The sequence below is a fragment of the Cottoperca gobio genome, unplaced genomic scaffold (assembly GCF_900634415.1).
Source record: "Cottoperca gobio unplaced genomic scaffold, fCotGob3.1 fCotGob3_37arrow_ctg1, whole genome shotgun sequence".
Lineage (NCBI taxonomy): Eukaryota > Metazoa > Chordata > Actinopteri > Perciformes > Bovichtidae > Cottoperca > Cottoperca gobio.
The window spans coordinates 135,001-150,000 of NW_021166973.1; the positions used below are offsets into that span (position 1 = coordinate 135,001).

General features: G+C 44.0%; 2 protein-coding genes across 2 annotated transcripts in view; one reads left to right on the plus strand and one right to left on the minus strand.

Moving 5' to 3' along the window:
* LOC115005848 (diacylglycerol kinase theta-like) overlaps positions 1-10,446 on the plus strand; it is a 22,069-nt gene extending 11,623 nt beyond the window's left edge. The window contains exons 2-8 of the mRNA XM_029427818.1: positions 5,905-5,943; positions 7,014-7,129; positions 7,546-7,694; positions 9,352-9,500; positions 9,576-9,754; positions 10,053-10,153; positions 10,248-10,446. Of these exons, the coding sequence (XP_029283678.1) occupies positions 5,905-5,943; positions 7,014-7,129; positions 7,546-7,694; positions 9,352-9,500; positions 9,576-9,754; positions 10,053-10,153; positions 10,248-10,446 (932 nt within the window). The remainder of the gene's footprint in view (positions 1-5,904; positions 5,944-7,013; positions 7,130-7,545; positions 7,695-9,351; positions 9,501-9,575; positions 9,755-10,052; positions 10,154-10,247) is intronic.
* A 620-nt stretch (positions 10,447-11,066) lies between these two features.
* The window catches only part of dgkq (diacylglycerol kinase theta), a 16,041-nt gene continuing 12,107 nt past the window's right edge, over positions 11,067-15,000 (minus strand). Inside the window, exons 9-13 of the mRNA XM_029427819.1 lie at positions 12,747-12,961; positions 12,587-12,671; positions 11,928-11,979; positions 11,393-11,454; positions 11,067-11,276 (exon numbers count right to left, since the gene is read on the minus strand). Coding sequence (XP_029283679.1) covers positions 11,067-11,276; positions 11,393-11,454; positions 11,928-11,979; positions 12,587-12,671; positions 12,747-12,961 — 624 coding nt within the window. The remainder of the gene's footprint in view (positions 11,277-11,392; positions 11,455-11,927; positions 11,980-12,586; positions 12,672-12,746; positions 12,962-15,000) is intronic.

The following is a 15,000-nucleotide window of genomic DNA, read 5'->3' on the forward strand; positions in this document are numbered from 1 at the left end:
ACCAGAGTATTTTTACACTGTGGTATTATTACTTTTACTGAAGTAAAGGATCTGAACACAAAATGGAAATATTCTAGAACAGTACACGTGTTTAATATCGTCCCTAAGTACTAAATGTAATATACTTTCCAACACTGACAACAGATATTTGACGTTGTGGCTAACGTCAGCTAACGTTAGCTGACGTTAGCTTGGCGAACCACAGCCGTAGCCTCTGTGTGTTCGTAGTCCTTCCTAAGTAAATACTGTAACATTTAATCTAATGTTTTAACCCTCTATCGACGGATAAATTGACCGTTTACCGGACATTAACTTCATATATTATAAAAAGCTTACCGTGCTTATTGTGTTTGTACTGAAGTCCAGTTGCTAACTGCTGAAAACTCGCCCGCGAAACGTTTTCTCCTCATTTCATTGGTTAACGCCTGTCCAATCAGGAGCGCCCTCTACTTCTTCTTCCCATTATTCTCCTTCTGCAGTACATTTACTGAAGTACTGTGCTTAATATTTTGTGATATATTATAAATTCAGATAAAACTTTATTGCTCACTGGGGGAAGTTCACAAGCATCCCATCAGATGTTTGAGTCACTAACCAAACTGCAATATATTTGTACTTGTTTTCTGTAAACTTTATTCTTACTTTAAAGTCAAAATGTCAATTAGGTTTCTGTAAACAAGACAAAAGGCACAAATGTGTGCATTAAATGTCCGACACCTTCTGTTACTTTGCAGATTAATAAAGAATGTAAATGAACTCATAAATGTATTATAGATTAAAGTACCCAGCAGTATACAAAATGTTCTGAATGAGCGATTAAAGGAGAAAAAGACTTTCAGATTAAGAGATAATTCATCTTCTGTTGCTGCCATGAAGACAAACGTTAGAGAAGAAAATAAAACACAGTACAACAGAAAAACTGCAATTTGTTCAACTTTATTGAGAAAAAACCCATCACAGAGCAATTCGTTGATCAATCAGCCGTTGAGAACTTTGAGTTTCATCTTCAGTGCAAAAAGAGAACAGTGTTGGATGATGGATGAACGGCTCTCTCGTCTAAAAACAAAACAAAAACAGAATAAAACCAAAAAAAGCTGTCGTTTCTTCTTTTTTATCTCAGCAGCACATGAACCAATCACTGACATGCATTAAATTATTATTTTATTTAACAGTTCTCTCTTCAGTCCACTCTGCTTTGTGTTTTTTGTTGCAGTTGGCACATTCACAGCTCAGAGTACTCACCCCTTCACCTGGTTTATTTTTTACATTTTATTTTGAAAAGCAGAGAAAAAAAAGAATTTAAAAGCATTTTAGGACAAAAAAAAAAAAAGAACAAATTGCTGTTATTGGCTGATGAGGGAGGAGGCGTGGCCACATGAGAAAATCAAACAGTTTATTCCAGCAGGGAGGAGGAGGAGGAGAAGAAGAGGGTCACATGGCGTATTTCTGAGTCCAGTCCTGAGCCCACACACACACGCACACAGAGAGAGGAGCAACACACGCACACTCTATAGTTGTTGACCCTCTTTGTAGTTGTTTGAGTCTCTTCCTGGTTGGTGTCTCTTTGAGTGACAGTAGGTGAGGACCAGGGGGGGCCCTGACTCGACCCGTTCAGTAATCCTCCATGTGAGCCGGGGGTAACGTCCCCTGAGTCTTCTTCACTTCCTGTCTGCTTCTTCTTATTCAAATCAAATCAATTTATATAGCTCAATATCACAAATTATACATTTGTCTCAGTGTTTACAGACTGTACAGCATACAACACCCTCTGTCCTTAGACCCTCTGTCCTTACACCCTCTGTCCTCAGACCCTCTGTCCTTACACCCTCTGTCCTCAGACCCTCTGTCCTTACACCCTCTGTCCTCAGACCCTCTGTCCTTACACCCTCTGTCCTCAGACCCTCTGTCCTTACACCCTCTGTCCTCAGACCCTCTGTCCTTACACCCTCTGTCCTCAGACCCTCTGTCCTTACACCCTCTGTTCTTAGACCCTCTGTCCTCAGACCCTCTGTCCTTACACCCTCTGTCCTCAGACTCTCTGTCCTTAGACCCTCTGTCCTTACACCCTCTGTCCTCAGACCCTCTGTTCTTAGACCCTCTGTCCTTAGACCCTCTGTCCTCAGACCGTCTGTCCTCAGACCCTATGTCCTTAGACCCTATGTCCTATGTCCTCAGACCCTATGTCCTTAGACCCTATGTCCTATGTCCTCAGACCCTATGTCCTTAGACCCTATGTCCTTAGACCCTCTGTTCTTAGACCCTCTGTCCTTAGACCCTCTGTCCTCAGACGGTCTGTCCTTACACCCTCTGTTCTTAGACCCTCTGTCCTCAGACCCTCTGTCCTTAGACCCTCTGTCCTCAGACCCTCTGTCCTCAGACAGTCTGTCCTTACACCCTCTGTCCTTACACCCTCTGTTCTTAGACCCTCTGTCCTCAGACCCTCTGTCCTTACACCCTCTGTCCTTAGACCCTCTGTCCTCAGACCCTCTGTTCTTACACCCTCTGTTCTTAGACCCTCTGTCCTCAGACCCTCTGTCCTCAGACAGTCTGTCCTTACACCCTCTGTCCTTACACCCTCTGTTCTTAGACCCTCTGTCCTCAGACCCTCTGTCCTTACACCCTCTGTTCTTAGACCCTCTGTCCTCAGACCCTCTGTCCTCAGACCCTCTGTCCTTACACCCTCTGTCCTTAGACCCTCTGTCCTCAGACCGTCTGTCCTTACACCCTCTGTTCTTAGACCCTCTGTTCTTACACCCTCTGTTCTTAGACCCTCTGTCCTCAGACCCTCTGTCCTTAGACCCTCTGTTCTTAGACCCTCTGTCCTCAGACCCTCTGTCCTTAGACCCTCTGTCCTCAGACCGTCTGTCCTTAGACCCTATGTCCTTAGACCCTATGTCCTCAGACCCTATGTCCTCAGACCCTATGTCCTTAGACCCTATGTCCTTAGACCCTCTGTTCTTAGACCCTCTGTCCTTAGACCCTCTGTCCTCAGACCGTCTGTCCTTACACCCTCTGTTCTTAGACTCTCTGTTCTTACACCCTCTGTTCTTAGACCGTCTGTCCTCAGACCCTATGTCCTCAGACCCTATGTCCTCAGACCCTATGTCCTCAGACCCTATGTCCTTAGACCCTCTGTCCTCAGACCGTCTGTCCTTACACCCTCTGTTCTTAGACCCTCTGTTCTTAGACCCTCTGTTCTTACACCCTCTGTCCTCAGACTGTCTGTCCTTACACCCTCTGTTCTTAGACCCTCTGTTCTTATACCCTCTGTTCTTAGACCCTCTGTTCTTACACCCTCTGTTCTTAGACCCTCTGTTCTTAGACCCTCTGCCCTTAGACCCACTGTCCTCAGACCGTCTGTCCTCAGACCCTATGTCCTCAGACCCTATGTCCTCAGACCCTATGTCCTTAGACCCTATGTCCTATGTCCTCAGACCCTATGTCCTTAGACCCTATGTCCTTAGACCCTATGTCCTTAGACCCTCTGTTCTTAGACCCTCTGTCCTTAGACCCTCTGTCCTCAGACCGTCTGTCCTTACACCCTCTGTTCTTAGACCCTCTGTCCTCAGACCCTCTGTCCTTAGACCCTCTGTCCTCAGACCCTCTGTCCTCAGACAGTCTGTCCTTACACCCTCTGTCCTTACACCCTCTGTCCTCAGACCGTCTGTCCTTACACCCTCTGTTCTTAGACCCTCTGTTCTTACACCCTCTGTTCTTAGACCCTCTGTCCTCAGACCCTCTGTCCTTAGACCCTCTGTTCTTAGACCCTCTGTCCTCAGACCCTCTGTCCTTAGACCCTCTGTCCTCAGACCGTCTGTCCTTAGACCCTATGTCCTCAGACCCTATGTCCTCAGACCCTATGTCCTCAGACCCTATGCCCTCAGACCCTCTGTTCTTAGACCCTCTGTTCTTAGACTCTCTGTCCTTACACCCTCTGTTCTTAGACCCTCTGTTCTTACACCCTCTGTTCTTAGACCCTCTGTCCTCAGACCCTCTGTCCTTAGACCCTCTGTTCTTAGACCCTCTGTCCTCAGACCCTCTGTCCTTAGACCCTCTGTCCTTAGACCCTATGTCCTCAGACCCTATGTCCTCAGACCCTATGTCCTCAGACCCTATGTCCTTAGACCCTATGTCCTTAGACCCTATGTTCTTAGACCCTCTGTCCTTAGACCCTCTGTCCTCAGACCGTCTGTCCTTACACCCTCTGTTCTTAGACCCTCTGTTCTTACACCCTCTGTTCTTAGACCGTCTGTCCTCAGACCCTCTGTCCTTAGACCCTCTGTCCTCAGACCCTATGTCCTCAGACCCTATGTCCTCAGACCCTATGCCCTCAGACCCTCTGTTCTTAGACCCTCTGTTCTTAGACTCTCTGTTCTTACACCCTCTGTCCTCAGACCGTCTGTCCTTACACCCTCTGTTCTTAGACCCTCTGTTCTTAGACCCTCTGTCCTTACAGCCTCTGTTCTTAGACCCTCTGTTCTTACACCCTCTGTTCTTAGACCCTCTGTTCTTATACCCTCTGTCCTTACACCCTATGTCCTTAGACCCTCTGTTCTTAGACCCTCTGTCCTTAGACCCTCTGTTCTTAGACCCTCCGTTCTTACACCCTCTGTTCTTAGACCCTCTGTCCTTAGACCCTCTGTCCTTAGACCCTCTGTCCTTAGACCCTCTGTTCTTAGACCCTCTGTCCTTAGACCCTTTGTTCTTAGACCCTCTGTCCTCAGACCCTCTGTCCTCAGACCCTATGTCCTCAGACCCTATGTCCTTACACCCTCTGTCCTTAGACCCTCTGTCCACAGACCGTCTGTCCATACACCCTCTGTTCTTAGACCCTCTGTTCTTAGACCCTCTGTCCTTACACCTATGTCCTTAGACCCTCTGTTCTTAGACCCTCTGTTCTTAGACCCTCTGTTCTTAGACCCTCTGTTCTTAGACCCTCTGTCCTTAGACCCTCTGTCCTTAGACCCTCTGTTCTTAGACCCTCTGTCCTTAGACCCTTGTTCTTAGTTTAGACCCTCTGTCTTACAACCCCCTGTTCTTACGACCCTCTGTCCTCAGACCCTCTGTCCTCAGACCGTCTGTCCTTACAAACACCCTCTGTTCTTAGACCCCGCTGTTCTTATAACCTCTGTCCTTACACCCTCTGTTCTTAGACCCTCTGTCCTCAGACCCTCTGTCCTCAGACCCTCTGTCCTCAGACCCTATGTCCTCAGACCCTATGTCCTTACACCCCTCTGTCCTCAGACCGTCTGTCCTCAGACCCTCTGTTCTTAGACCCTCTGTTCTTAAGACCCTCTGTTCTTAGACCCTCTGTCCTTAGACCCTCTGTCCTCAGACCCTCTGTCCTCAGACCCTCTGTCCTCAGACCTTATGTCCTTAGACACTCTGTCCTTAGACCCTATGTCCTCAGACCTTATGTCCTTAGACACTCTGTCCTTAGACCCTCTGTCCTTATACCCTCTGTCCTTAGTCCCTCGCATCGCACAAGGAAAAACTTCCTAAAAGAAACCCCATAATTAAAGGGGGAAATGTTCTAAACCTCAGGGAGAGACTGAGGAGGGATCCCTCTCCCAGGACGGACAGACGTGCAATAGATGTTGTGTGTACAGGATAAACAACATAGTACAAATACAACATTTGACAGAAATTTTGTTGTGTTGAAAAAATAGAAAGTTTGGATGAATCCAGGAAAATGTCAAAAAGGCTTCCTGGTGTCCAGCAGGACCAGGTCAGCAGGCGCAGCCACGATTCCTGATCCTGACGTAAACTTTATCAGTGGCAACCTGCCAGAGGAAGAGAAGGAGGAGAGCAGGGAGGTGTCCCCCGGCAGTCTAAGCCTATAGCAGCATAACTAGGGGTTGATCCTTGTTGATCCTTGATTATTGCTTCCTGTCTGTCCCGCAGGTCACCTGGTCGTCATCAGCCACATCTACTCCAGTCAAGGTGAGGCGTCATGGTTTCTGGACTTCAGGGGTATGTGCCGAGATCCAAGCTTTACCAGCTCACATGTTATGGACACATTTTTTTTCTCATCACTTTTTTCCAAAAACTCCAGTTTGTAAGTTTGTAAAGTCCAAACGTTGACCTTTATTGAAACAGATTCTGCTTTGATCCGTATTTGTTTGTGTTTCGCCTCAAAAAACAGATTTATTCAAATTGAGGATTTATTTTGTGGATTCTTCTAAATGTGTTGTCGGTACAGAAGGATTACTCCGTAGATGTTCAGACCTGTAAATAAAGTACTTTATATAAAACGTGAATATATATATATATATATATATATATATATATATATATAGTGAAGTGAAGTCTTCTTCACTTCCTGTCTGCTTCTTCTTATTCAAATCAAATCAATTTATATAGCTCAATATCACAAATTATACATTTGTCTCAGTGTTTACAGACTGTACAGCATACAACACCCTCTGTCCTTAGACTCTCTGTCCTTAGACCGTCTGTCCTTACACCCTCTGTTCTTAGACCCTCTGTCCTTAGACCCTCTGTCCTTACACCCTCTGTTCTTAGACCCTCTGTCCTTAGACCCTCTGTCCTTACACCCTCTGTTCTTAGACTCTCTGTCCTTAGACCCTCTGTCCTCAGACCGTCTGTCCTCAGACCCTATGTCCTCAGACCCTATGTCCTCAGACCCTATGTCCTTAGACCCTCTGTTCTTAGACCCTCTGTCCTTAGACCCTCTGTCCTCAGACCCTCTGTCCTCAGACCGTCTGTCCTCAGACCGTCTGTCCTTAGACCGTCTGTCCTCAGACCCTATGTCCTCAGACCCTATGTCCTTAGACCCTATGTCCTTAGACCCTCTGTTCTTAGACCCTCTGTCCTTAGACCGTCTGTCCTTACACCCTCTGTTCTTACACCCTCTGTCCTTAGACCCTCTGTCCTCAGACCCTCTGTCCTTACACCCTCTGTTCTTAGACCCTCTGTATAGTCTGAATGTAAAGGTTGGATTGTTGTGCTCAGTGAGGAAGTACTCAGATAAACTTCACATTTCCTCGTAGGAGCGGCGGCGCTGCAGGTCTCGTGCTTCTCTGAAGCCGAGAGGATCTACATGTTGGCTAAAGACACGACCGTCAACAACAAGACGCTCACTTCGCTCGTTATTCCAGAGATTGTGGTGAGAAAACGTTTCATGTATGATGAGATTAAAGTCGTCATTTTACCAGAAAGAAACTAGAATATTATTTAGATTATAAAATCATTTATATTTATGTGAAATATAATCTAAAAAACACTTTTATTGTCAAATTTCTTTCTCTTGTTAATTTTGTAAATTTAATGTCAGAGAATTAAAAAATAAATTATTCAAATTTATGATTTTATAGTTTCAGAGAATATTTTAGTTATTTTCCTCGTAAACATAGAACTTTAATGTCCGAGAATATTTAAGTACTTTAATATTAAATGTCCTTTAATCTGGGAAAGTCTTAAGTGTCTCTGAATGTCCCCCCCCTATCCCCGGCTTTGTGATTTATTTGAAACTTAAATTCGCTGTAATCGTCGTGTTTTCTGAATATTGCTGTCGTCTCTCAGCAGAACGATCTGGGAGACGTTTGTCCCCTTCTGGTGTTCGTCAACCCGAAGAGCGGCGGGCTGAAAGGCCGAGAGCTTCTCTACAACTTCAGGAAACTTCTGAACCCTCATCAGGTCTTTGACATTTCTAACGGAGGACCGCTGGCTGGGTGAGAGAAACAAACGCACCTGAAGTGAAATTTACACATTTTATCTACGAAGAATATTCACAGGATGTTTTTATGTTTCTGAATGTTGGACTTTTTCTTCTTCACATTTATTATTGGTATTAAAAGTTATATAAAATGCAGTAAATCAATAAAATACAGTTAAATATTTCCTGTTAGAGTTACTGTTTAATATAATCGATCCTTTAAACACTTACAATTAATTACATATTAATACGTTCCATTTGATAATGATTGTGAAATATAAAAAATAAAATGAATTAAACAATAAAATAAGTAATAAATAATATTTATTATTATTAATAATAAACAAGATAAAGAATAGCATTTAAAATTTGAGTGGTAAATAAATAAATATGTAAACAAATAAATAATAATATGGGGTCAGACGCGTCCTAAATGTTTCTTCTTCCAGTTCAGCAGTAAAACTTTTCTAAGAGCTGTCGTATAAGTTTAAATATAAATCGTGTATACTTTATACTTTTGTTTCATTTTTCATTTTTAGGGTGAATTTGTTTTAAAACGCAGTTTTCAGTTTATAAATCAGAATCAGAAAATCAGAAATACTTAAAGTACTATACTTTCTGCTTTTCTGTTTTATTCACATTAAAGTGAATATTTTTGGACATTTCAAGACTTCATCCTGAAGCACATTTCTCTCCAAAACATTAATGTTGAAAATAATCTGCAGATTAATTGATACTGAAAATAATATTTATTTATCTACAGGATGCATCTCTACGTGTCTTCATCCCTCTCGTACACATGCGACACATAAACTGCAGCCTCCCCTCCACACAGAAAACTGGTTTCTGCACACAGGGGTCTCGGGGGTCTCTGGAGGTCTTTGGAGAACTCGGGGGTCTCTGGAGGTCTCTGGAGGTCTCTGGGTCTCTTGGGGTCTCTGGAGATCTCGGGGGTCTCTGGAGGTCTCTGGGGTCTCTGGAGGTCTCGGGGGTCTCTGGAGGTCTCGGGGGTCTCTGGAGGTCTCTGGGGTCTTTGGAGATCTTGGGGGTCTCTGGAGGTCTCGGGGGTCTCTCGAGATCTTGGGGGTCTCTGGAGATCTTGGGGGTCTCTGGAGAACTCGGGGGTCTCTGGAGATCTCCGGGGTCTCTGGAGAACTCGGGGGTCTCTGGAGGTCTCTGGGGTCTCTGGAGATCTTGGGGGTCTCTGGAGGTCTCTGGGGTCTCTGGAGATCTCGGGGATCTCGGGGTTCTCTGGAGGTCTCGGGGTTCTCTGGAGATCTCGGGGGTCTCTGGAGATCTCGGGAGTCTCGAGGGTCTCTGGAGGTCTCGAGAGTCTCTGGAGGTCTCGGGGGTCTCTGGAGGTCTCTGGGTCTCTGGAGGTCTCGGGGGTCTCTGGAGGTCTCGGGGGTCTCTGGAGATCTCGGGGGTCTTGGGGGTCTCGGTGGTCTCTGGAGATCTCGGGGGTCTCGGGGGTCTCTGGAGATCTCGGGTCTCTGGAGGTCTCGGGGGTCTCTGGGTCTCTGGAAGTCTCGGAGGTCTCGTGGAGTCTCTGAGGGTCTCGGGGGCTGGAGGACTGCGTGACCTTTGTGTCGCCCCGACAAACATGTTTAGCTTGATTAGCTGCGAGAAGAGATCGATCTATTTTCACTCACGTTTCTTCTTCTGTGTTCCAGCCTGCACACCTTCCGGGAGGTCCCCAGGTTCCGGGTGCTGGTGTGTGGGGGTGATGGGACGACGGGATGGGTGCTGGGAGTGCTGGAGGCCGTGCGACACAAACTGGTGTGTCGCGAGCCGCCCATCGGCATCGTCCCTCTGGGGACAGGTGAGGACGGCCGGATCTTAATGTCTGGCTCTGCTGAGGTCCAATAATGTCCTAAAGTCTGTCCCGTCTCTGCAGGGAACGACCTGGCTCGCGTGCTGCGCTGGGGAGCCGGGTACAGCGGCGAGGACCCGCACCACATCCTGGTCTCTGTGGACGAGGCAGACGAGGTTCTGATGGACCGCTGGACCATCCTGCTGGACGCACAGGACATCTCTGAGGACGGCGAGGACAACGGCTTCCTGGAGCCCCCCAAGGTGGGACGGGAATATTTATAGAGAAGAAGAAAACTTTACGAGAAGAATGTCATCAAATAAAGTCGGGAAAACTAATAATATAAACAGAGTCTGGAGTTATAAATATATAAAATATATATTTGAAGTGATGATGTTTGAATCATTGTTTTAATGTTTTTATCCTTTGTGTTTATTTACTTATATTCTTTTGACTTATTGATTCTTTGCACTTTATTGTTGTGATTTCTTTGTTTCTATGTGAAGCACGTTGTTTGTTGTATAGAAATGAAAAGAGTTGTAACTTTAACTTTAACGTCAGATTGTGCAGATGAACAACTACTTCGGTCTGGGCATCGACGCAGAGCTCAGCCTGGACTTCCACCAGGCCCGCGAGGACGAGCCGGATAAATTCACCAGCAGGTAAAACTTCAGTTCACTCAGGTCTGAGCTGAGACACGTTTCTGCACAATACAAACTTTATTTATTTCCTGCCCCCCCCCCCCCCCCCCCACAGGTTCCATAACAAAGGTGTGTACGTTAAGGTTGGCCTGCAGAAAATGAGCTCCAGCAGGAGTCTCCACAAAGAGCTGCAGCTTCAGGTGGACGCACAGAACGTCCCGCTACCCAACATCGAGGGGCTGATCTTCCTCAATATACCCAGGTCACACACACACATGCAGTGCGGGGGGGTCGGGGTAATATTCAGAGATTAAAGTCGTAATTTCACAAGAAGAAACGTGAATATTATTATTTTGTATATTATTATTTTGTATATTATATTATTATTTTGTATATTATATTATATTATTATTTTGTATATTATATTATATTATTATTTTGTATATTATATTATTATTTTGTATATTATATTATATTATTATTTTGTATATTATATTATATTATTATTTTGTATATTATATTATTATTTTGTATATTATATTATATTATTATTTTGTATATTATATTATATTATTATTTTGTATATTATATTATTATTTTGTATATTATATTATTATTTTGTATATTATATTATATTATTATTTTGTATATTATATATTATTTTGTATATTATATTATATTATTATTTTGTATATTATATTATATTATTATTTTGTATATTATATTATTATTTTGTATATTATATTATATTATTATTTTGTATATTATATTATTATTTTGTATATTATATTATATTATTATTTTGAGACTATTTTAGTTTTTTTCTCATAAACTTGTGATTTCTTTCCTTTAAATGTAACACTTTAATAATAACAAATATTCTTTGCTCGTAAATTTGGGACTTTTATCTCAATATCAGAGTTTATTTCTCTTATCAGTCGCCCATGACCTTACACTGTGTGTGTGTGTGTGTGTGTGTGTGAGGGGGCTCACTCTTGATGCTCAGGTGTTCCTGGATCAGCTGGATGTACTCCTCTCTGGTCAGCAGGGGGCTCAGTCCTCCAATCAGCAGGCTCACCTGCAGCGCACGCTTCCTGTTCTCCACGACGTAGAAGCGAGTCTGGTTCATCTGACGCAACGACACCTGAGAGACACAATGACATTTATCACCTGCAGACTCAAACCTCTGCAGTTATTAAGAGTCTGTTGACACATAAAGGTATTATACGGATATTAAACGTGTGTGTGATGTCGTCCGACCTTCCTGATCTCCTGCAGCTTGTCCTGAATCTTCTCCTGAGGCGTCAGCGTCTGTCTCTGCACTGCAGGACACACGGAGACGCAATAACAACAATAATAAATGTTTTTTAAATTAAAATAATAAAACAACAATTATATATTTTTTTAATCATTATAATACAAATTATTATAATTATCGTAATCATTATAATTTAAAAGCACTTTTCATACAACAAAATGCAGCTCAGTGCTTCATAAAAACATCATTAATGAAAAATAAAACCCACAAAGATAAAAATAGAATATATAAAACTCATAACATAAGATGGAAACAGAAGTTTACAAGTAAAAGATCAAGTTTAGTGCAGCAGTGTGGAGCAGAACGACTGAACTGTTAGCTTCCCTGATGTCACATGACTCATTATTAATCTGTAACGAGAATATTAACTTTGAGGCAGATGTTTACAGATGATATGTTGCCGATAATCGACTTTCTGCAGAAACTTCAGAAGCTTTAAAGGAACATTCTGCAGTTTGTGTTGATGTCAGCGCTCACCTTGTTTACTGCTCATGCTAACCTCCAGCAGGCTGAAGCATGACGAGTCCTCCTGACACACACACACACACACACACACACACACACACACACACACACACACACACACACACACACACACACACACACACACACACACACACACACACACACACACACACACACACACACACACACACACACACACACGGATATTTGGAAATTAAAATAAAGTGATTTTTTAAATCCTGAACTTAAACATGAAAGGAAAGGAAACTTTGTAATTTTAGAAAGATATGTTTATTGTCTTTCCTGCTGAGTCAGATCGATGCCACTCTCTCTATGGTAAATACGTAGCAAGATCCACCTACACAAACTGTTTCTGTCCTGACAAACTTTAACTTATTATTATCAAGTAAACGTGCACAACAACGTTGTGGCTGCAGAATAATGACGCAGTTTATTTACAAACCTCGCTTTAAAGCTTTAAAGTCGGTCATCCAGATGACGTCACACAGTGATTTGCATGTTGCTGACGTCATCATTAAGTTAAATGTTGTTGCAGCGACAGAGTTTAATCTGAATTACAATATCATATTTAATATATTTGGGGCTTTTTCCCTGATGGAACATGAACACGTTGCTAAATGTGACGCTAGCGGTCTGAGGATTAAAGGTACCCGTGTGTCGAGCTGACCGAGCGCCTCCGTGAGGACTGAAGCCGCCGTGCTGCTCCGAGAGACGGAGACAGAAGCTGCCCGCGGCCTGAAACACACGGAGGGAGGAAGCGTCAACAAACTGGGAGAATGTCGTCAGTCTGAGGCTTTGACTTGGTCTCACCTGGGCCCGCCCGCGTGCACCTTGATGACCTCGGCGTCTCGGGGTTTGACCCTCAGCAGCCAGGCGTCCCCCCCATCCTTCGGGGAGCTCCGGTTGTCTGGACCGCCGTTACGGTTGAGGATGTCGTCGCTATGGAGATGCTGCACGCCACTGACCTCCTGCAGCTCGTAGTCCTGAGGTTCATCGGGGAGGTAGAAGGCTCGCAGCGCCGCCTCCTGCAGGACGACAGCGGTACTGCAGTGTTAGGCCAAGACTTATAATAATAATATTATGATTATTATTAAGATATCAATAATGACAATAACCATACTATTAGCAGTAGTATGAGTATTATTAGTAGTATGAGTATTAGTAGTATTAGTATTATTAGTAGTTTGAGTATTAGTAGTATTAGTATTAGTAGTAGTATGGTGGGGCTTACGCACAGTCTTGGCTCTGGAACCGTACTCCTGGATAGGGGTTGGACTCTACTCTATTCTTCTCCGGAGTTGCCCAAGGTGTAAGGCGCCGGGCCGGGGTGGGGATACTCACAAGTCCCCGGTTGAGTGTCGCTACGTTGGAGTTTACCCCGGTGGATGAGAGGGTCGCCTCCCTACGCCTTTGGGTTATGGAGGGGGAAAACTCTGACTGTTGTTTGTGCCTATGCCCCAAACCGCAGTTCTGAGTATTCGGCCTTCTTGGAGACCCTGAATGGAGCCCTGCAGGGGGCTCCAGTAGGGCACTCCGTAGTCTTGCTGGGAGACTTCAACGCACACGTGGGAAACGATGGAGACACCTGAAAAGGCGTAATTGGGAGGAAGGGCCTCCCTGATCTAAACCCGAACGGTCGTTTGTTGTTGGACTTCTGTGCTAGTCATGGAATGGCCATAACAAACACCATGTTCGAACATAAGGATGCTCATAAGTGCACGTGGTACCAGAGCAACCTAGGCCAAAGGTCAATGATCGATTTTGTAATCGTATCATCTGACCTGAGGCCGCATGTTTTGGACACTCGGGTGAAGAGAGGGGCGGAGCTGTCAACTGATCACCATCTGGTGGCGAGTTGGATCAAGGGGTGGGGGAAGACTCTGGACAGTAGTCGAACCTCTGATTGAAGAGGAACAATGCGGATTCCGTCCTGGTCGTGGAACAACGGACCAACTTTTCACTCTCGCAAGGATCCTGGAGGGGGCCTGGGAGTACGCCCATCCGGTCTACATGTGTTTTGTGGATCTGGAAAAGGCGTATGACCGGGTCCCCCGGGTGATACTATGGGAGGTGCTGCGGGAGTATGGGGTGAGGGGGTCACTTCTCAGGGCCATCCAATCCCTGTATATCCAAAGCGAGAGTTGTGTCCGGATACTCGGCAGTAAGTCGGACTCGTTTCCAGTGAATGTTGGCCTCCGCCAGGGCTGCGCTTTATCACCAATCCTGTTCGTGATGTTCATGGATAGGATATCGAGGCGTAGTCGTGGAGGAGAGGGGTTGCAGTTCGGTGGCCTGAGGATCTCATCGCTGCTCTTTGCAGATGATGTGGTCCTTATGGCATCATCGGTCTGTGACCTTCAACAGTCACTGGATCGGTTCGCAGCCGAGTGTGCATCGGTTGGGATGAGGATCAGCACCTCTAAATCTGAGGCCATGGCTCTCAGCAGGAAACCGGTGGATTGCCTACACCAGGGTAGGGAATGAGCCTTTACCCCAAGTGAAGGAGTTCAAGTACCTCGGGGTCTTGTTTGCGAGTGAGTAGTAGTATTAGTAGTATTAATAGTATTAGTATTAGTAGTATTAGTAGTATTAGTTTTGGTAGTATTAGTTTTGGTAGTATTAGTAGTAGTATTAGTAGTAGTAGTAGTATTATTAGTATTAGAAGTAGTATTAGTAGTATTATTAGTATTAGTAGTAGTAGTAGTAGTATTAGTATTAGTAATAGTAGTATTAGTGTTAGTATTAGAAGTAGTAGTATTAGTAGCATTAGTAGTAGTAGTATTATTAGTATTATTAGTAGTAGTATTATTAGTAGTAGTAGTAGTAGTAGTATTAGTATTAGTAGCATTAGTATTATTATTATTATTATTATTATTATTAGTAGTAGTAGTAGTAGTAGTAGTAGTATTAGTAGCATTAGTATTATTATTATTATTAGTAGTAGTAGTAGTAGTAGTAGTATTATTAGTAGTATTAGTATTAGTAGTATTAGTATTAGTAGTATTAGTATTCGTAGTATTAGTATTATTAGTAGTAGTAGTATTAGTATTATTATTAGTAGTAG